This window comes from Tachysurus fulvidraco, chromosome 3 (assembly GCF_022655615.1).
Source record: "Tachysurus fulvidraco isolate hzauxx_2018 chromosome 3, HZAU_PFXX_2.0, whole genome shotgun sequence".
Taxonomy (NCBI): domain Eukaryota; kingdom Metazoa; phylum Chordata; class Actinopteri; order Siluriformes; family Bagridae; genus Tachysurus; species Tachysurus fulvidraco.
In genome coordinates, this window is record NC_062520.1 from 27,309,187 (window position 1) to 27,331,946 (window position 22,760).

At 38.7% G+C, this 22,760-nt stretch overlaps 1 protein-coding gene across 1 annotated transcript; it reads left to right on the top strand.

Annotated features, from left to right (window-relative positions):
- Positions 1–6,524: 6,524 nt before the first annotated feature.
- LOC113647216 lies at positions 6,525–22,693 on the top strand. Its single transcript, XM_027153847.2, has 10 exons — positions 6,525–6,612; positions 7,285–7,898; positions 8,051–8,575; positions 11,460–15,118; positions 15,325–15,553; positions 15,639–15,821; positions 15,910–15,999; positions 17,492–17,693; positions 17,782–17,989; positions 20,606–22,693. Exons 2-10 carry the CDS (start codon positions 7,343–7,345, stop codon positions 21,806–21,808), a joined length of 6,855 nt encoding a protein of 2,284 aa, XP_027009648.2. The 5' UTR covers positions 6,525–6,612; positions 7,285–7,342; the 3' UTR covers positions 21,809–22,693.
- The last annotated feature ends 67 nt before the right edge of the window (positions 22,694–22,760 follow it).

Here is a 22,760-nt window from a genome sequence, read left to right on the forward strand (position 1 = left end):
CACATTGTTTCACCCCCTTTATTCATGCACTGACAAAATAATAGCAAAAGAGCGTAAATAACATCTCTACATATAGAAATCTGGTCAGGTAAAGGACACAGTGAGGTTTGTTTGAGCCCATTATGATTAATAATTAATATGCTCATACACGCAATCTATTTTTGCATTTTCATTGCATGACTATTCAGATATCTGCAACCCTTTTGATTGTTTTTTGATTGATTAAACTACACAGTTTTATGATCGATTTATATTTTGTTGTAAATTCAGTGTCCAATTACAAAATACAACAGTAGTATGAAAAGAGTATGAAAAGGTAATTCCAGTACTCTAACACTATGGGAAATGAGACCACTCTGTACTGAAGGTAGGAACTTATGTAGCAAGCAGTTCACTAATGCCCCCTTTTTACCAGAAATTAATTTATGCTGTGTATTTCAATGTAAGGAACATATTTGTCAGCTAAATATAAACAAGAGACAATGTAGGCTATAATTCATCATAAATGAAAGTCCCCTTTGTGTTGGTGGCGGTGGTGGTGGTCCCCAAGGGACTAAACAGTCACATGCTGCAAATCACAAATTTACAGAATTAATTATGCAAAGGAAAAAAGTGTTTATAAGTGCCTAGTTTTGTGCTGGCATAATAAGGACATTTCTAAAACTTAATTTTGTTTATATCACCTATACAAAAATAATAATAATACTTGGATTTTTGAGTAATACATTTTTAGACAGTTACACACTTCAAACAATGTTAAATTCATTGCTAATTAATTAATCAATTGATAATACTGTGAAATTAGAGATATTGTGAGACTTTTGGACTTTCTTACCATTTACAGAATAATATACATGATACATTTATAAAAACTGCAGGCTGTAGTATAGAAGATAAAAATGTAACATCAAAGTGACCTTCTACAGAAATAAAATAATTTATTGGTTTGTTTGGCTAGAAGTGAAACAGATTTGAGCATGGTAAGCCAGGCTTACAATGTGTGACTGTTCGAACATGATCCCGATGTCACACTGTACTGTATGATCTCTGGTGTCATCCTGTTAGACTGTACAACAGCCAAGATGCATCAAAATTGGACGCACACAAGAGGACTTCTGGGGTTTTAGTGTAAGGGAAGGTTTTGTGTTTAGTGTTGAGTTTCAATTAATACACAATTATCATAAAGCCATGTTTAATTAGATGATTATTGCTATGTCAGGACATAATTAACAGATTAACCAACCTGTAAATGGTACACACGACCATCTGATTTCGCACTGCTTATCTTATTAAAAATCAACGAGTTCTGACAATTATTCTGACTTTTTTAGACAATGTTACATAAAATAATTGATAGTGTATCTGCCAAGTTTTCCCTCTGTTTATACACATGCAATTAGTAATATTGTTATTCGTTTATAATAATTAATATTCTATGGAAGCGTATTGCATTCACTTGAGGGAAAAAAAATCTACTCTGTTTTTCTGAATTAACGACTTAATTATCTCAGAATTATGAGATAATTTTTCATGAATAAAAAGTTTTTGGCTCTGTTTTTCTGAATTAACGACTTCATTATCTCAGAATTATGAGATAATTTTACATTAAAAAAACAAAATTGTTCTGTTTTTCTGAATTAATGACATCCCACAAAATCCTGCCAGGAGCTCTATTTTAGGTGGATTGCATGGAAGTAAACATTTCCCGCCTTTCAAGATTAATCCGGTTTTATTTTACTTTGGGTTTGAGACATTGGGAGATACTGCTGTCTTTAAGTAATATAAATGGTATTGTTATTAGTGCGTCAACTTTGCGCAGACACCTCAAGACTTTGCGCCTGTTCAGACGAAAAGAACATTCAGATCTGCTTGACGTAGCTGTGTTTCTCCAGGATCAGTTGAACCGATATGGTATGCTTCACGGATATAAGATGATGCATCTGAAATGCATTCAGGCTGGCTATGTGGTGACACTGAGTGCAACTGAGGCACCGGAATCGTCTTCGGCGACGTTTGTATCATAATCCAGGCCCGAACTTTTTATAGCATGTTGATTCATATGATAAACTCAAACCATATTAGATCTGCATCAATGGTGCAATCGATGGGTTTTCACCAATGGTGATATGGCTACATGCATACTCTACAAGTAGTGATCTCAAGGTCATCGCTGGATACTTTATTAATGCGGTGTTATCAAGGAATGGGACTGCCACCCGAATTCACTCAGACTTAGGGACAGAGAACTGTTACATGGAACAGATGCAGATGTTCATGAGACATGATCATACGGACGACTTTTCGAGAAATTGCTATTTGTATGGCTCAAGCAATCATAACGGATAGAGCATTGGTGGGGATTTTTTGAGGAAACAGCATGCACAGTTCTGGATCAACCTATTTCAAGATCTAAAAGATTCTGACGACTTCTCCGGTGAATTCCTAGACAAAAGTCTAATACAGTTCACATGTCTTGAAATAATAGAGGTAAGAAATGTGCTTTAGACATGTAAATTGTGATGTTATTCAGCTATAGATTTTGTCAATACACCAAAATGTTGTGACATGCAGCATAATTATGTCATTTCATAAGTCTAACAACTGTTCCATAACAGAAGCAAATGGGCGATAACGATTAGTTATTTAATTAGATTATTAAATTAATTTGTAGATCACAATTTTTCCCTTCTTCCCATATAATTGACTTTTTAAGAGATGGATCTCAGTATAAGTAGTTAGAATTAGCAGCAGCCTACATCTACAACAATAAAATGCAACACAAACATTAATGCAGCTGTAATATTAATCTTGTTATATGTATGTTGCACAAACTGCTATCTAATATTAACCCAAAAACATCATAATATAAAACACTGACAAGGAAAATATACCGCACTATGAGTAGCCTACTTTTTTTTTTTATTTCATTCTGGTACTTTTATGTATATTTTGGTGAAAGAAAATTGTTTCTCTGCATTAGTGGGACACAGTATGTGAGAGAGAGATGACTTATCTGACCCTGATCATATAACACAAATCTTAACATACAGAGATTTATTGTTTTCAAATATAGAATTTAACATGCATGAAACTGTTTGACAAACGGCTCTACTGTATCATACTGGACCATAAGCATTTATTTTGCCTGCAGGTGGTATTGCAACAGTGTGGACAAATTTTCTTACTTTCCCACTCTTTTTCTTTATATTTAGAGAGAACTGCAGGATGTTGTTCACCTCTGGAACATACACAGAATACGCCAGAAATGTGGTGTCTCCATGTGGACGTCCAGTGATGATGTACACCCTACCCCAACTTTTTGGTGCTAGGGAGTACCTAAAAGAGGCATTCCAACAGAAGATACAGGTTTGTAGGGAGGAACGTCGTGAGAGAGGACCATATCCCTGTGATTTTTGTAAAATTTCAGTGTTTGACATTTGTTGCCTTGCCATGGCAGAAAACAGTCTTCATCCACCAACCTCTGCAGAGGAAGATCTTTACATGTTCTTACATACGTACCCAAATTTAATAATCACAAGTTGTTCTACTGGATCAAATGACTGAATGTGAGCACCCACTCATAGCCAAAAAAACAACAGAATTGCCGTTTGTAACTTCCCTGCCCAAAATAAAAGTAAAGACAATATTCTTACCTCTCTCCCTGACTAACGAAAAACAGGTGAAAAATATAGAAGGGGTATAAACCCAAATAAATCGGCGCTCATCTCCCTACATTGGTTGACAAAGGCAGACTCACACATCAACAGTAACGTCGTTGTAACCACACTTTTTATACATATCACCAATTGCTTAATTGCAGACACAACAGCCACAGTGCTGGGATAGCGGATAATTAAAGACTCTCTCCATGAACTGTGTCTCTCTGCTGTTTTATCTCTCCGGCACGCCGTATAGCAGGTAAGACACGCTGCCGCTATTTGGCATCAGCTGCAGCTGATTTGGAAGCGCTGCTTAGCAGAGAGAAAAAGAGAGAAAAAACACTACAAAGACATCCCAAAACATACACATTACGTAATGTAACGTAAAACCAATCAATAAAATTAAGGGAACATATAAATCACACATTGGATTTTGATTAACTATATTCAAGTTGAAAATTTTACATACATTTTGTAATTTGTTGAGAGCAAACTAATGTGACAATAGTCAGTGGAAACCAAAATCATCGACACACTGGGGGCTGGATACAAAATCACATTGAAAACCAAAGTAAAAAAATTTCAAATACATGCTTACTTGCATGAATTTCATGTCAATAAGTCAATAGTGTGTATGGCTCCTATGTGCCTGTATTCACTCCCAGTGAAAATGTCTGGCCATGCTCCTGATGAGATGGAGGATGGTGTCCTGGGGATACTGTATGCTCCCAGACCTTTATCAGAGCATCAGTGACAGTCTGTGGTGCTACTTGGTGGCTTTGGCTGCACTGATACATAACCTCCCTGAAGTTCTGGCTTGGATTCGGGTCTGGAGAACGTGAACATATGTGTGTGTGTGTGTGTGTGTGTGTGTGTGTGTGTGTGTGTGTGTGTGTGTGTGTGTGTGTGTGTGTGTGTGAGAGAGAGAGAGAGAGAGAGAGAGAGAGTGAGAGAGAGAGAGAGAGAGAGAGAGAGAGAGAGAGAGAGAGAGAGAGAGAGAGATTATGACTGGTGTTGTTTATTGTAAGTGTTTGTTGCCTTTTTGGACTCCTTTATCATTTGTAATGTTCCTCCCATTTAAAACAGTTCGGCTCAAGCCCAGACATTTTTAGGGTCATGATTAAGGACAATGTGCCGTCCAGAGACAAGCTGTTTCGTGTTGAGGTTTTGTTCAAACCGACCATCGAAAATACCCTCTCGGCATCAGCATTACAATGTGTGAGCACTAAAACCAAGGCTGCTTGTTCTGAGCAGGTGTTGTCAGTAAACCGGGGCCCATGGGCACCATCTCAGGGCCCCCAGTTTGAGAACCACTGGCACTAGACTGCTTGTTCTGAGCAAGTGTTGTCAGTGACCCAGGGCCCCCTGGCACCATCTTAGGGCCCCCAGTTTGAGAGCCACTGGCACTAGACTACTTTTTCTGAGCAGGAGTTTTCAGTGAATCGGCTGTAAAACAGTTGGCTAAGTTACAGACACTCATGAAAAACTGATTATCTGGGAAACATCTCTAACAGTAGTCAAAATGACATCATGACTTACTCTGTGCTCAAAGTGATGCTCGCAGCTCCAGTGGTTTTCTCTGTGGGTGATCGAGGATGATGCTGAACAATTGCAGGATATGCTCATTCATTTATTCATTCATTCATTTTCTACCGCTTATCTGAACTACCTCGGGTCACGGGGAGCCTGTGCCTATCTCAGGCGTCATCGGGCATCAAGGAAGGATACACCCTGGACGGAGTGCCAACCCATCGCAGGGCACACACGCTCTCATTCACTCACGCAATCACACACTACGGACAATTTTCCAGAGATGCCAATCAACCTACCATGCATGTCTTTGGACCGGGGGAGGAAACCGGAGTACCCAGAGGAAACCCCCGAGGCACGGGGAGAACATGCAAACTCCTCACACACAAGGCAGAGGTGAGAATCGAACCCCCAACCCCGGAGGTGTGAGGCAAACGTGCTAACCACTAAGCCACCGTGCCCCCCCCTCCAGTATATGCTTTTTTTTCAATTGGTTGTTGCGTTAAATCTCACCCAGATACAATAGTGCTACATTCTGATTGGCTATTGTGTAGCCTTTTTTTATTGGCTGATAAGTGTCAGGCTCGAATAAGAGCTCCAGTGGAGACGCAAATAAAATGAAAAAGTAAAATAAATTTTGTTGAAATTAACATTTTTAATACTCTTTTAGCCGCACTGGACATAAATAAACAGGAAAACTGCTGATTGGTCTAAAGGACTACAACGTTTTTTTTTATTGCATAACAGCATCAAACACACAATACACATTGTGTTCAATGCCACATGAACAAGAGGTATCAGTCGCATAGCTTAAGAGAAGAAGAAGAAAAAATGTACAAAAAATTGTATTCTTTTAAAATATTACATGTTTTCTGAGCTTTTTTTGTTTTTTTACTTTTTCCAAAGGAGTACTGTATAACTTGAAATCATTCATAAAAAGGAACAGATTTGGTTTGCAAAGGGCCCACTTTGTTTTGTGTATATGGTACTTTCCTAATACAATAAATAGCTGTATAATATAATGTTCATTACTTTCCATATTATATCTCTCAAAATAAAAATAATACACCAAATACACCAATTTCTACCACGCAACCCAATTTTCTACTAATATAATTTTCCACATCTTTCCAAAAAAAAAGTCTTGAGTAGATACAATAATAAAACAGATGCAAAAGTGTTTCTCTTTCCTGACCACAAAATTCGGAAGCATATTAAATATTAAGCTTAAATCTTTCTAAAACATGTTTAAAAGGATTTATCACAAAACAAAACCTGTTCAGAACTACAATGTCCAAGAGCACCAGATGTCGCTTTGTGACGTCACACACCCTGCTTTCGTATTGAAGTGGTTGTAGCTGGTGATGGTTGCAAAGAAGAAACAATGCAGGTTGACTGAACGCGACAACATAACAACGTTTTGGTAACCTTTCGTGCATTAACGTAGATATAACGAACATATTATATCGTCGTATCGTAGTGTGTGTGTGTTTTGATGACGTGTTTTAATAGGACCGAGTTAGAGCCTGAAGATTAAATAAGGCAGAAGTAGCTTAGCTTAAGCTTTCATAGTTAGCTTCTACCTCAGCCTCAGCTTCAGCCTCAGACAGATAGCTCGATAAAACGTCGGGTTTGCTACTGCAAAGCACCTAGTATTAACGAATCATATATTATAATATATTATAAAATATATATGAATATATATTTTATAATATATTATAAAATATATATGAATATATATTTTTAAATATTCGCCTCATGTTTGTGCTATAAAATTTGTAATGGTACACATTCTGACTGACTGTAGCCACTGTTCTCATTTCTTCAGTAATTCATCACTGGGTAATGAGCGCTACTGGTCATTTGTGTAGGGTTTGATCATTCTGGATACAAAGTTATATAGTATCTTACCAATTTTCAGTTTTTCCAGTTGGAAAACATCCAGTCCTTCGGGCTAGATTTGTTCTCTATTGTTTGTTTCCATCTGTATACCGCTGTCCTTAAAGGTGTGATTTGAAGTGTTTACATCTTGTTAAATGCTTCTGTCTAAATCATTTTGTTTTTATTTGTTTCGAATGTATTGTTTGCGTTTCAGGATGTTAAATCTAAAAACGAAATCTTTTTAAATTGGATTCATTCCGAATCTGAGGACCATGGAGCTTGCCGGTCAGTCGGTCAACGATCTGTTTGTTTCTAAAGGAGATTTGTCTCTAACATTGGAGCATGTGGCTCCTGTGGAAACAGCATTAGATCGCACGGTACAGGACATCACGGAACAGATCATTGGCCTTGGAGAGGAGAAACTGGACCTTTATGTCCCATCAGAAGCGATAATTGAACCAATATCCCCAGCAGAGATAATACCAGAAGAAAGTGCACTTGCGATTTCAACTTATGAGTCGACAGAAAATGCAATGACTAGTCATCCTTATCAGTCAAACGTTTCATCGGATCCGGGTCTGCCAAATGAGTTAGTTAGCAGTTCAATATCGGACTCAAATCCCAGTGAAGCAACAGAGGATTCAGCAGCCAGGATAGCTATTGCTCCATCATATGACCTGTCCCTTGGAGACCTGACACCTAACCCTACAGCTCCTGGAGAGACAGGAATCTCTAAAAAAGATGTAAGAAAATTGATCCCACCCAAGAAGGACAGAATGGACCCACTAAAAATAGATATGTCGAATCCTACAGTGATCCCGCTCACCTGTAAGTTTACCTGACCCTTACATTGAATATGTATGAAAGGCATAGCTGTTAAGTATTGTTGTGTTGTAGTTTTCTGTTTTTCTCTACCTGTATTGAAACTGACTTGAACTTGTAGTATGTCGAGAAGTTAATTGTTTATGATCCACTTGCAGCATCTCAGTTCTCACTTCAATGTCTGGAGTGTCACATCATCTTCAGCGACGACAAGAGCAAGCGACGTCACCTCAAAATGAACCACCCAACTGAGTATGAGCAGTGCATGCTTGGAGATGCATTGTTTGCATGCTATGTGTGTGATCGACATTTTACCTGCTCAACGGAGCTCCTGGCACATCAGCGTGCTCACACAGAGAAGCAGCCCTTTAAGTGCCCCATTTGTGAAGAAGCCTTCAGCCGATCATCTGAGCTTACAAGCCATAAGAAATTACACTATAATAAACAGGGTTATACCTGCTCGGACTGCGGCAAACACTTCAAAACCCTTACTTTGCTTAAGTACCACCAACGTGTACATACTGGAGAAAGGCCATACGTTTGCTTACATAAAGAATGTGAAAAGAGATTTACTATGCCCAAATCTCTCCAGAAGCACCTGGAAGCACATGAAAAGGAGGAGCTCGAAGGTGTAGAAAACATGACAAACGCTAAATGCAAACCAAGGATAAAGAGGAGTATGGGTAAGTATTACTGTCTCTTCAATTGTTACGGTCAGTTATGTTATTTATCACTGCACATTGTTATTTAGCATGGCACATTCGTACTGCAGAAGCCTTACATGGACATAACATTTGCTGACATGAAGAGGAATCATAGTACTGTTTTGCATTGGGTGAAATATGAATATTGGTCTACTTCTAGTATATCAGAATGCTTTCACATGTAATCTGTCTCTTTTTGTGACAAAGTTTATTATAAATAGCTAAACCTTCTTTTTATACATTCATGTCAAGAATCCTCTTTTGGTAGGTAATGGAGAAAATTATTACTCTGTAGATCATAATAGCGAATTATAGAATTCGAGAAATAACCTTTCGATCTTTTAAGCAGATAACCGACATCATTTTTTTATTCTTTTTGAGTCTCAAAAGTCTTTGTTTTCACAACTGAGCCGTTATTAGCAGCCATGTAGTCCTAGTCCTATCCTAAGCTATTTTACCTAGTTTTAATCTAAATAAATGTTTGCGTTTAATGTAAATGTACTTCTTTGCATTGATTTGCTATGATATAACTGCTGAAAAAAGTGAATCCTTTATATGTTGTAAAATATATATATATATATATAAGTAGTCCTCCAGCACCAGTGTGCTAACCTGTGTGTTGACAGTAAGTATAAATGGTTGGTTCTGTTTTACCCCTACTAATCACCAGAGGCTGTGTGCTACACCTGGATACCTCCTTGTGTGCATGTATCATATAGTATTTTGATGTACAATGTAGTATTTGCAATAAATCTTCAATGCTATTTGTATAGTGCTTTTAACAATAGGCAATGTCAAGAGGTCACTGGAAAGATAAAACTTGCTGAGAAGATATTAGGAAAAATTCTTGAAAGGAACCAGACCCAAAAGGGACGACACCAGATATTGTGTTTAATATCTCTTTTATAATTGTGTACTATATGGTCAAAATTGCAATCCATCAGTGAAGTTTATCTTGTTGAAGTTATCAGCTGTTCACTGATGGAGCCTTGATTTCAAAACTGTTTATGGCTATTGCCATCTTTATGGTTTTGAGGTGTCATGTACCATGTATCTCCAGGCTGTCCATATGGGGCCATGTTCAGCCTCATAGGAACCTACTACAAGTACTGCTGACTGTACACAATTAAATAGTAGGAAGTTAATTACCATCCACTGCACTGTTTGGTACAGATAGTCAATATTTGCACTGTTGATCCTTCTTTTTTCAAGACCTCTACAATTTATTTTGGCATCCTGACTGATTGTAGCCTATTCAGCCTATACATAATCAATGCTTGGAGTTTGTCAGAATTTGTGGGGTTTTGTTTGTCTACCTGCCTCTTGAGGATTGACTAGAAGTTATCAATAGGTTTAAGGTCTGGGGAGTTTCTTGGCCATGGACCCAATTTTGATGTTTTTTCCTGAGCCACCTAGTTATCACCTTTGCCTTATGACAAGGTGCTCCATCATGCTGGAAAAGGCATTGTTCCTCACCAAATTGTTCTTGGATGGCCAAGAGAGGTTGCTCTCAGAGGAGGTTTTTGTACCATTCATGGCTGTGTTCTTAGGCAAAATTGGATGAAAAGCAACCCCACACATGTGCAAGCGCTGCAGTGGTGTTGCCCTGATCCCGCAGCTGAATCAACTTTAGGAGATGGTCCTGGCACTTGCTGGACTTTCTTGGGTGTCCTGAAGCCTTCTTCAGAAAAATTTAACCTCTCTCCTTGAAGTTCTTGATCTGATAAATCAATTATTTCCAGGGATTTTTTGGGAATGAGTTTAATTTCATGGCAAAGAGAGACTTTGCAATTAATTGCAATTCATATGATAATTCTTCACGACATTCTGGCGTATATAAAAATTGCCTTTTTTTTTTTTTTTTTTTTTTTTTTTTTTGTTTGAAAGAGGGCGTTTTCCAAGACTTCCAGAAACCACGCCCACTTTATGTCATGGTAACAAATCCCCTCAAATTTAGTGAATGCCGCTGCGCTTGCTGCCGGCTCATTTTCTGCTTATCAGTCGCCGGTTACTGTTAAGCGGAACATGAGCGCCGCAGCGAGCGAGGAAATTGTAAATAAAAGAGCGAAAGTCAGCTCGTCAGTATGGCAGTTTTCAGTGGTCAGACCAATGTCGTCTGCAAATTATGCAATAGCACTAAACGTGCACTAAATTTTCAGGTTTCTCTGTGTTTATATTTAACACTTTGCACTATATTATTACACTTTATTAAGCATTTCCTACATTTTCTTTCATTTTGCACCTTAAACGTTGAGATAATTAAGTGTTCATTGTGATTTTAGACATGTTTACATTGTAATTATTTGAGCTTTCCTGGTTGTTGACATTTCTGTCTTAATAACTGATGGGATTATGATCAGGGGAAGGTTAAGTTTAAAATAAAAATGTTAAAAATATATATTTTTCTCCTGGTCCTTATTTTAAATGGGCCATAAAAAATATCAGTAATTACCGATATGAAACACTGATATCGTGATACAGTTTTCAGCTATATCGCCCAGCCCTACCTGACAGATATCTGCGGTTCATAAAATGTCATGTCAACTGATTTGTCTCTGTCTGTTAAAATGGGTAATCTCTGGCTACGCTTACTAATTAACATAATCTTTCTAGCAAATGCTTGCAAAACTAGCGGTGATTTTCTGGGTTTATCTAACTGTTATTCTATATACTTCACATGTTTTTTTGTGTGTTATTGGACTGCTAAGGTTATATAAATTAATTGTAAAATATTCAGTGATTGAATATATTTTACAGCCTATCCAAAGGCATGGTGGAAACTTTCTGCATGCAAAATACATTAATTGGGAATGTCATGATTTATGTGATATTTAAATGCACGTTTTGCTTTTTACTGTTCTAGGTACATCCCCTAGGAAATATGCATGTCTACAATGCAGTGAATATTTCAAGACTGCCAAATCAATGGTGCACCACAATAATACAAAGCACTCACAGTGCTTATCCGTTACACCATCCAACAGTGCTGTGGCAGCAGGAAGCCCATGTGTTGCCACTCTGACTGAAGTAGTTCAACTCCCTTTACCACATTTGGGCACCAATGGACAAGCAGCACAGCAAATAAGCACACTTGAAGTTGAACAGATTAAAAGACTGATAGAAAAAATGGGAAACGTCCAGAAAGTAAATCAGCTGGTCATTCTTGGACTCGATCAGTTATCTTTACAGTCACAAAATGCTGGAATACAACCACCACAAGGACTCATGCAACCGTTGCATTTTGACTTCACACAGCCAACAGTTCAACAAACTGTACTACAGCCAGTATTTGACAGGACAGGACATGAAGGAACAACAGCAGCTGTAAATGTGCAAGAAACATTATCGAAATCATTAGAGGTTGACGTTGCTGTTGAACAAAATAAAACTGAGGTCCAGGGTGAGCCAACTGTTTCTGCAGAGTGTCCAGAGAAACAGGTGACAGCTGTTGAATCAAACAGTACAGGAGAACAGGAAAACGATGTGAAGTATGAACTTCTGCCAGAACTAACTGGACAGGACATTTTACCTCCTCAGTTGGAGGCCAGTCATGAACGTATGCTTACAACAGAGGAGCAGCAGTGTCAACAAGCAATAGATGTAGAAACTCCAGAAACGGGGAATGATTCCTCTTTGACTTTGATAACTGATTTAGAAAGTAGAGTAACAAGTAAGAAGGAATTAGTGACGAAGCACACAGATATCACAGTGTTGGAGAATGTCACCACAAATGCAGAGCCAAGTCAAATGGCCTCCGAGGGTGTAGATTCATTAATAGAACCTGAGACCCAAACTGTTCAGGGGAATGTAGTTAGGCCTGATATGACCAACATCAGTGCAGATCCTCTGACTCTAAAGGCATCTGAGGGACTATGTTTATTAGTAGAACCTGAGCCACAAACTAGGCAGGAGAATTTAGATCAATTTGATGAACCAGTGAAGACCAGTGACGATGCAGAGTCCCAATGTCAAAAGGAAATGGAGGCAACAGATTCGGTATTAGAACCTCAATCAAAAAATGAGCAAAGAAATCCTAATCTTGATAATGCTCAAGAGAGTGAAGCTCAGATAGAGCAACAGCATTTGAGGGAAATTCTGTCATCAGAAGATCAAATAATAAAGGTGAGTAAACCATCTCTTGGAAATGGACAACATGATCAAGAAATGTCTCACTCGGAGCATGGACCCCATACTGAATCCAGTGTACAGCAGAGCAGAGTGGATCCCCAAGACCAGACTGTTTTGGGAGAAGACTTCCTGTACATTCAGAAAAAAATGCCAATAAAGAAAAAAAGTTCCAAAAAACAGGTGAAGTCTAAATCCCAGTACTTAGATAATCAGGATGAAGTTGCAAAAAGTGCGTTACCCATAACACCTAATAAAAAAATCAGAACTGGATCAAAGACACCAAAAAAACAAGAGAAGACAAAGAATCATTTTGGATCTAAACAAAATAAGAAAAAATATTCAAAGACAAAACTGTTAAATATATCCAAAACCAGTCTATATAATAATGATCAACAAGACACTGATTCAGAAAATGTGTCCCACAATAACATTGAAAAGTTGAAACCGAAACATAAAAAAGGAAGGAAAGCTGAAAAGTCTCCTGGGATCATCCAGGCCCTTAAACTCCCCAGTGGGAAAAAAATGAAGGTGTCACAACAAGCAGATCGAGGGAAACCTCAGAAAAGGAAGTTTGAAAACCAAAGAGATTTGGTAAAGAAAGGAAAGTGTTCTCAGGAGACCCAGCAAGAGGAAACTCCTGTGCCAAAAAAGAAAAAGCCAGGCAAAATTACTGGAGCAACTTCCCCAAAAAAAGCAAAGGATAACATCACAGTGAATAAAGTAAATAAGAAGAGCCACAAGAAGATAGCAAAACAAAGGGTGAACGACAAAAATGTATCCGACACCCCGGTCATAGATCAAATAAAGCAACAGGCCTTGCTTTTGCTGAAAGGTCATAAGCAGCCACAGCTGAAGGTGCACAAACTAGATGCTAAGACCACAGGATTAGACCACCAACTAATACATAATTGTCAAACCAAAGAAATCCATGGTTATCAGACTACAGTGGATCAAGCAAAGGTGGAGATAAGAAATGAACCACTGCAAGCACTTAGTCAAAAGAAAAAAAAAGAAAAAACACTGGGAAAGAAATCCAAATTAGATTCAAAGCAATCTTCTCCGTTGCAAACATCTATTAAAGGTGACATCCCATCTGGTGTAAAACAAAAAGTTGCGAGAAAGCGTAAGGCTTCTGCAAAAATAGATCAAGAAATTGCATTGAGCCCTCCGTTTTCTCGGATCATAATCGGATGTCACGATTGTGGTAAGAGCTATTCTGAGGTGTCTGCTTTACAAGAGCACATGGCGTCGATGCATTCTGAAAACGGAGCCCACCGGTCTGTTGTACCCTGTGATGTTGAAATGCCAACAGTTCGCCTAAGACAGAATGAAATAATGCTGACGAATGCAGTCCACTCAAGTGGCTTTGAGATAAATGTACCAACAGACTGGGATGTGGAGTCGGAGATGAGAGAGATTGGTTTGGGGGATGAACACAGGAATGGGCACAGGCTTTCATTCCCAGCCCTCAATCCTTCCCCTTCTTTTCCAACGACAACAGCTTTTGTCGAAGAAGGGGGTAAACAGGTCGACACTCTAGGTCAAGATTCTTTGCTTGGACATAAAAAGGCAATTGGTAAAAATTCTGCCTGTCATGTAGAAACAACTGAATCTAAGGTCGGGGAACAGGATGTAGATTCCTTTCCACCAGTCTCGTTGTCTGAACCGAAGAAAATCATGGAAGAGAAAGAGGCATTGCCCTCAGCTGTGAATTTAGTCAGGATTGAGGAGCAAAATGGAGAGAGTTCCCAATTACCCACAAAGTCATGTAGCTCCCACAATGTCTCTGATCCACAGGAAGGGGAAACAAGCCACAACACACTCAGTCCCAGTCCATCATGTGTTCAAAACCAGCTGCCTACAAAATCTGTTAATCCAGCGTCCACTTATACTGCTGGAGCTTCCAAAAGAAAACAGACCGATATTAAGCAAGAGGCAGACGAGATAGCAGTTCAGACAGTAGCGAGCCAAACGAACACTTCAATAACAAAAGGTAAAAGAGGACGAGGAAGCAAAGGTAGGGGAAAGAGACAATTCGGAAAAAGGCGCTCTGCTGAAAACAGACCTACAGAAGAGACGGCAGCCGATGAAGAAGACTGTCAGGTTGTCTTTGAGCTTTATTCACTCACGGGTAGCAATGAGGAACAGAAAGAAGAAACACTCAAAAACAGAAAAGACGTTAATGCCACCGCAAGTTCTGTACTCCCAGCCACAAAGGACTCTTCAGAAGTCCCGGACCTATACGTGTTACCACAACCTGTATCTGCAAATGATTTGGAGCTGATGACATCAGAAAATGGTTCACTGACGCAAACGTCTGAAGAACATGACAAGAACAGTAGCTCAAGTATCTTAAGGACGGAGAGAATCTCTGTGGCTGGAATGAGGGGACAGGTATGTTTCTAATGAACATTTAATATAGACTTAGATTTAATTAGATTTAATAATAATAGTTTGGATTTCAGGCAGAACATTTTCTCTATATGAAATTCTTAAACCAATTTATGGCCACGATGCGAATACCGCAAAGAGCTTCAATCAAGACTTGATTTTCTCAGATTCTTATTTTGAGATTAATTTTGTTTTGTACACCTTTGAAGGGCAATCTACAGTCAGATAATGGATTATCTTCTGCTGACACTTCAACCGTTGTGAAAATAGAAGCCAGTCCATCCGTTCTCACACTTCATGATGTCCAGGCTAATGATGTAGATCTTTTACAAGGAGTCCAGATGATTTTGGTCAAAGCCGAGGATCAGCAAATTTCAAACGATCCCCAGATTTTACAGGAAGCTGAAGAAATGCAAATTCATCACAATGCATGTCTAGGTAAACATTGGTTTGCAATTTCTTTGGCTTTTTTTTTTAAGCTGTTGTTTATTTTTTGAATACCTTTTCTCATCACACACTACAGAAAAGCACCCGGACCGTTCCACATTTGGAATTTCCTCTGGTTCTCCTACAGTGGCTCAGTCTACTGCCAAGCACTGTATTTTCTACCCTGTAAAGGAGGAAGAGAGGGAGATGTTGGTGGAGCCTCAAGTTAATAACCAAGGGACCTCAGGTTCAGAAGTGTTGGAAGATAGGACAGGACCATGTAAGATCAATACATTCTTGGAATAGTTTGGAAGTGACTTTCTGGACAACATCTCACTAATGTGTCCTTTTTACCTGTCCTTATGTAGGGGGCGCACCTGGATTAGAAGAGTCTGAGATAAGGATAAGATGCGCACAAATGGAAACGCACCATAATTTATACTCCAGTACTGAAGAGAGTGAGTAACAGTTTAGTTACAGCAGTATATTTCATTAAAATGTTTTGTTCTAACTAGAGGATTTTTTTAAGGGAAAAACTGGCTGATACCAAAGTAGTGAGGCAGTAAACAGTAGTACATAAGACAATAGATAAACTCTAATTTGCACAATAACCATTTTACAAAATGAGTGACGAGACTAAAATCGTCATCTTTACCATTAAATGTAAATGCTAGATTTGACATTTATTTAAGAAAAAAAGCCCTTTTTTAACGTTTAGTGCCCTCCTTAATATATTTAACTATTTGTTATACAGTTGTCTAGTGTTAGCTAAATCAAATGTATGTATATGTTGTACAATTATTATGCATATTCATATCGATCATACATATTCATTTTATTTTATCCTGATTCACGTGTTATTTTTGCCCTGATGGGGTTGGGAATGTTGCTGAAATTCTGTTGTGTTATGGTGTAAATTGGCCCCTATTATAACCCTTTTCCACGAAAAAGAACCGGGTGCTAGTGTTCAGAGCTAGTGCTGGTGCTGGTTCAAAGTTGGTTCCACTAGCGATCCTTCTAAGAACCGGTTTGCCTTTTCTATCGGTTAGAGAGCCGTCTCAGAGCCGAGTCTGACGTCACTGTATACGTCTCACGTTACACAGCAACGTTAGCACAGCAGCGGCAAACACAAATACAACATCAACAATGGTGGATGTTGCTTTACTGTTAATGCTCGTGGCTTTGTGAACCTACATCAGCATCCAAACGTGGCGAATCCAATGTGTACGTGCAGCTCTGTGTAATCTGTATAAACGGAGGTTGTAATCGAGAAAGTACATAACGTTATTTTATCATTAACACAGAAAAAAGTTAGCCTTAGCTTGTAGCTACCTACTATCATGTAATTGATCACATTGCGGTAAAGTAAAAGTGTATAGTATACTTAAGGTACATTTATCAAAGGCGCTAACAGTAGCCCCGCCCACAGCCCCTACTTAAGGTATATTATCAAAGGCACTAACAGTAACCCCGCCCACAGCCCCTACTTAAGGTACATTATCAAGGCACTAACAGTAACCCCACCCACAGCCCCTACTTAAGGTACATTATCAAGGCACTAACAGTAACCCCACCCACAGCCTCGCCCCCAGCCCCTGACACAAGCGGTTCTTAAGTCTAGACCAGCAACGTTTTGGTGCTACTTAAGAACCACTTTTCCTGGTTCAGAGCCGATGCTTTGGCTGTCGAAAAAGAAAGAACTGGTTCTAAATTAGGCTCCGAACCAGCACTCAAACTGTCTCGGTGGAAAAGGGGCATAACTGTACTCCACTGTGGGATTGCAAAACCTCTATGTAAAATGTTTAAAGGTTAGCAGGTTTGGTGAAATGATTAGATCTCTGGATATCGTGGCAGTGTAATATCATGCAAAGACCATTAAATCATTATATTTTGCACGTTTAGTTTATTTATACTTTGTCTTCTAAGACTGTACAACTGTGTCATGTGCAGGCAGTGTTGGAGCTGAGCAACAGAGTACAGAAGACGTTCTAGAATTCCTCAACCAAACGTCAGATATGGAGGACAACGATAGTGTCAATTCTGAGCCAGAAGCTGAAACTCATATCATGTCTTGTTACCATGGTGTCTACTCCAAAGGAATAGTACTACAGTGTGAAACGGCAAGCCCGGAGCAGCATGCAAAAATATCTAAGTAAGTTTTGTTGCTATAAATAATTAATTTTTTTTAAAAAGTGCCCTAAATTTGTCTCGTGTGTACCATCTATTGTCTTTTTTAATAGAAATACAGGTTGTCCTGAAGCAAATGACCAACCGACAAGCTGTAATGGACGTTGTGAGCCCATAGACTACTTCGTTCAGTATTTTAGTTGGAGTCTATGGAAAGATATTGCAGCTTGCACGCAGCAAGTGTCAAAATCGCCAACGCCTGTTACTGAAAAGGAGGTGGCTCAATTTGTAGGAATCCACATTGCAATGGGAACCCTAAAGGTGAGTAAAAACATTCACTCAAGGCCCAAAAACATATACAAAGTTATAGTTATATTAGGTGTAAAATAAAGTGCAATAATCCAAACTTTCAGCATGCATCTGGCTAGTCTAAACAGCCCCCTGGGTGTGCATGAGTGTGCAGACCTGCCAACCTTTACGAATTTTGTGTAGCAGATACGCATTCAGACATCAAAGTATGCTGCCACGATTTGTCACTTCAAAATACGCATTGTAAAAAAACATTGATGCCTTTGAGTCCAACTGTCTGTGCATCTGCACACCAGGCAATGTGTCTATGGGTGTAACCACATTGGGCAGCAACCTGGGAAAATAACAATTCGACCAATCATAGCCCCAGTTCAAAACTCTTCAACGCTACAAGCGGAGAGCCGTCAAAACGAACGTGGTTTTCATCTGTCTCTGTCCATCTTCAATTCTTCTTACAGTGACTGTTTTTTACAAGTGAGGACTTAACGTTTCAAAAGTAAATGGCCAGAATTGTGAATTTCATCCATTTTAATAACCCTGCCGAACCCCAGGCGTCGTTAGACTCCTTTACTGGGGCATGTGCCCTAGTGTTCGGTGTTGTGCCTCAAGTTTAACTTTTACGCAGAGATCAAGTTTTACTTTATTTGCCAGTATTTATATAGGAAACGTAAGTCATGCCTGTAAACACATTGCCGTCGCACACGTTTGTCGGAAAAGACAAACTGGCGCGAGCACGCAGACATCAATATCCGCGAGCGTCTGTGTCCCTTTTATAGCATGCAGTCATGCTATAACATGACGAAACTAATGTCATTTTTTAAATATAAATCGTATTCTGACTCGATTGTTACTGGCTCCTGTAGATCACATCTGATGGACATCAGATTTTTTTGTGAAAAGCAGGGACATAAAAGCAGAGAGTAGAAATGATGAGGGAGGTATTATTATATGATCAGCCAGTCAAAACCATAGTGAAGTCTAGAGTCTTGCATTATTGCTGAGAAAATTAACACATATATGTGTTGTCAGATACTGTATGAAGTTACTGTTTAGTTCATTAGATCTAATTTATGGCAATACATAGAGTTGTTAAAATTGTTTTTATGTTGCCTTTTCAATAAAAGAGTTCTTCATGGTCTACTTGTATGTTGAATAACTAGATATGGTGGTGAGTTAGAACTATGTGCTAAGTAAAAAGTTGTGATGAGTGAGCATGTGAACTTAATCAACACTGACCAGCAAATGTGCCTGACCTCACGCCGTGTCGCTGCAGTAAGTTGCTACTCAAAAATTTTTTACAAGGTTGGCAGGTCTGAATAATCCAAACTTTCAGCATGCATCTGGCTAGTCTAAACTGCCCCTAGGTGTGCATGAGTGTGTGATTGTGTATGAACCATACACAGTGTATTCTTTCATGCCCGGTGTTCCCTGGGTTGGGCTCCTGATACCCACTGATATGAACCTGATAAGAAAAAAGTGGTTACTGGAGACGGATAAATAAATGATCTCGTTATTGTTCTGTGATCGTCCTTTGACAATCCCTTTTCCTTCAGCTGTTTTTAGGAGTTTCTCCATGGAGTTTTTTCCATGGGGGAATGTGTGTATACAAGCAGCTCCAGAATTATTGGTATAAATGGCAATGATTGCTAGAGTTCACTAGACACCAGTGGAATTGGGTTATTTGATCAAATGAAACAAACATACAGATTCTTGGCAAAAGATACTCCAGCTTAGTTTACTTTATGTTTATAATGATAGAGTATCTGCATGGTGAAGGTGGTGTTGTGGCCCTATAAAGAGCCTGGGACCTTTGCTGGAGTAATTGGTTTGGCCTACTAGAATTAATACAAGATATTAAAGGTAGGGTCTCCGTTGTTTGAAAGCCAATGTCGACATTTGAAATCACCAAAACAAACACGCCCCTAACCCAAATGCGTCCTACCCCTGTATTGATAGCTCCGCCCACACATACACACATAACCCAGGCAACTAATGGAAAGAAATGTGTCTTTACCGTAGCAGAAGGGAAGAACAATATGATTGTAGATAAACAAACAAGCAAAAATGACACACAAGCATAATCATGTAAAGGACAAAGGCATATATTAGTTCTGTTTAACAAAGCAAAACCAATGTTACTCACTTATCGAGAAGGAAAACAGCAACATCGGCATCCCATCGCAGGCCTTCCTGCTCCTTCAGTTCTCTCCAGCGCTGGAAAGCTGATCCTATATTTACACGTGTCCAATTGTAAATCTGTGGTGTTCGCTAAATGACAGTCCAAAGAGAGGATTGAAGACGGATTTGGAGAGGTTTTTTTTATTGAGAAGTGAATTAGGGAGAAAAAAAATCTGTGCATTTAAAAGTATTAAATGCAGGGTCACAATTAAATTAAATTGAATGAATGAATGAAAATAATTCAACTAATTCATCTTAACCAAATGTGCCAATAATTCTGTAGCTGCTGCTACATAATAGTACGAAATCGGTGTCAAAATATGTAATATAAATTGATTTAATTTAAATCAATATATTTTTTTATCAATAGCTTTTTTTTTTTTAAGATTTGAATGTTTGTGGTGAATAAGCTGGTCTACATCTTTTTCTTTCTTTCTAATTAACCCCCAGTTTCCATGTATGAAGCTGTACTGGGATGATTTCACCCGAGTGCCATTGATTGCTGATGCCATGTCTGCAGCCATGTTTTCTGAACTTGCATCTAATCTAAGATTGGCCAGTCTTAGAGGGGACAGGCCAAACTGGAACGGACAGGATGCATGTAAGGATCAAAATGCACGTAATTGCACAGATACTTTGGTATCAACGAAAGATCCCCTTTGGAAGGTTCAGGCAATAGTGAACAGAGTCCGAGAAGGGTGTCAAGCACTTAAACGGAACGGAAATCATGGAGTTGATCAGTATCTCCTTCCTTTTCAGAGAAACCCAACACACTCATTACATCACACAGTCATGGTAAATGCTGCTGGATTGGTCATGGACTTTAATTTGCGTGTCAGTGACTGTAACACAGAGGAAATCGTTGAGAAAATGGTTTCTCGGGAAAAAAGTGATAATCAAGGAGTGGTTTTTCTTTGCAAGCCAGAGCTATCGACACCTTCCATGTTGGAGCATCTCCTAGAGGCTGGAGTGCGCAGTGCTGGCAAGGTTGGTGGTGCTAGGGGACAAATAGGTGACGAGTTTGTCACTTCTGACGGGAAACTAAAACTGTTCAGATGCCATCATGGCTTTATCCTCTCAGCAGTAACAAAGGAAAGGTCTCGCTCGACATCACTCGTCAGTGGTTTTGAGAGGGCAATCAAAGCCGCAAACCTGAACAGAGATTTGAGAAGCCTTTATCGTACACCATGCACAAGCCCATCACCCAGTGCCTGGCCACAGTCTGTACTTTGGGACCTTATTGATCTGACATTAGTTAATTCTTGGCTACAGTACAAGCAAGAACAAACCCATCAATCAGAGCCATTATCACTTATGGCATTCCGATTGGAAGTTTCCAAAGCTTTAATTAGTTCCAGCAATATTGCTGTGCAAGACTCCTCACCCCCTTATCTTCCACCACCAGTACGGCCTGGATCAAATGCATCTACGGGACATTCAGATGTCATTGAGACCCCTTTACCTGATGCAGCCACTCGATATGATGGTTTGGGCCACTGGCCAGAACAACTTTCTGAGGGTGAAGAGTCTAGGTGTAGATTTGGAGGTTGCCAGCAAATGTCTAGAGTACGGTGTCTCAAATGCTGTGTTTTTCTTTGTATTTCTCGTCATCACAACTGCTTCATTAAGTTTCACAGTCAAGGAGCTACATGAATCTGCTCTGTTTATGGCCATATTAAACCAACGGGTTTTATTCATATTTATCACCAAGATTTGTTATTTAGTGTTAACTGGTGTAGGACAGTTTCTGGTGTAAGTAATAGTTTGCTTTGTTATGATTGTTTAAAAAAAATATATCTTGTTTGCAGTAGAATTGTAATACTTAATTCCAAGACTTGGTTGAATATAACTGAAGTTTCTACTTCTGCAAAGGGGACTGGCACAAGTGTTACTAAGCACATCCATCCCTCTGCTTTAACAGTTGTAGCCTATGCCTTGGTACATGTAAGTATTTAGCATGAACAAGTGGATTTATAAATTATTATTGCCACCATGTATCTAATAATCTTCTGCCATTTAAAACAGACATTATTTTTTTTTATTATTATTTCCTCCTTTATGAACTAAAGATTTGTGTGTGTGGGGGGGGGTGTACTGTTTTTGAAATAATTTTCACAGCACCTTCATGACTAGAAGAACCATATGTTCTTGATCATCAAATGTACACCCCAGAGTTGATTTACTGAAATAATATAATAATTTATGTTTTTGAAAATATATTTTTTTTATTTTATTTTGGAGACTTTATTTATGTTGGCTTAATGAAGGCAAACTCATTGCTGTTAGATTTTTGGTTTATTTAATTTTATGTATAACGTTGACATAGTAAATTAATTGAGACAACTGTTTTTGTTTATTTAAACCATGTGTATAATGGTTTTAAAAACTCCAGGTCAGAGTATATACATGGGTCCATAATATGTAATAACTTCATAGACGATTGTATGGAATAAAGTTACCGATTCATGATGTTTTTTGTTTGTTTGTTTTTTTTTAAATAATAAATGGTAGATGTTAATAAAGAATGTGTTAATTTGGCTTTTTATGTATTTTTTAATTACGTTTATTCTGCCTGTATTTTATTTTTGTAATAATTGATTAATTA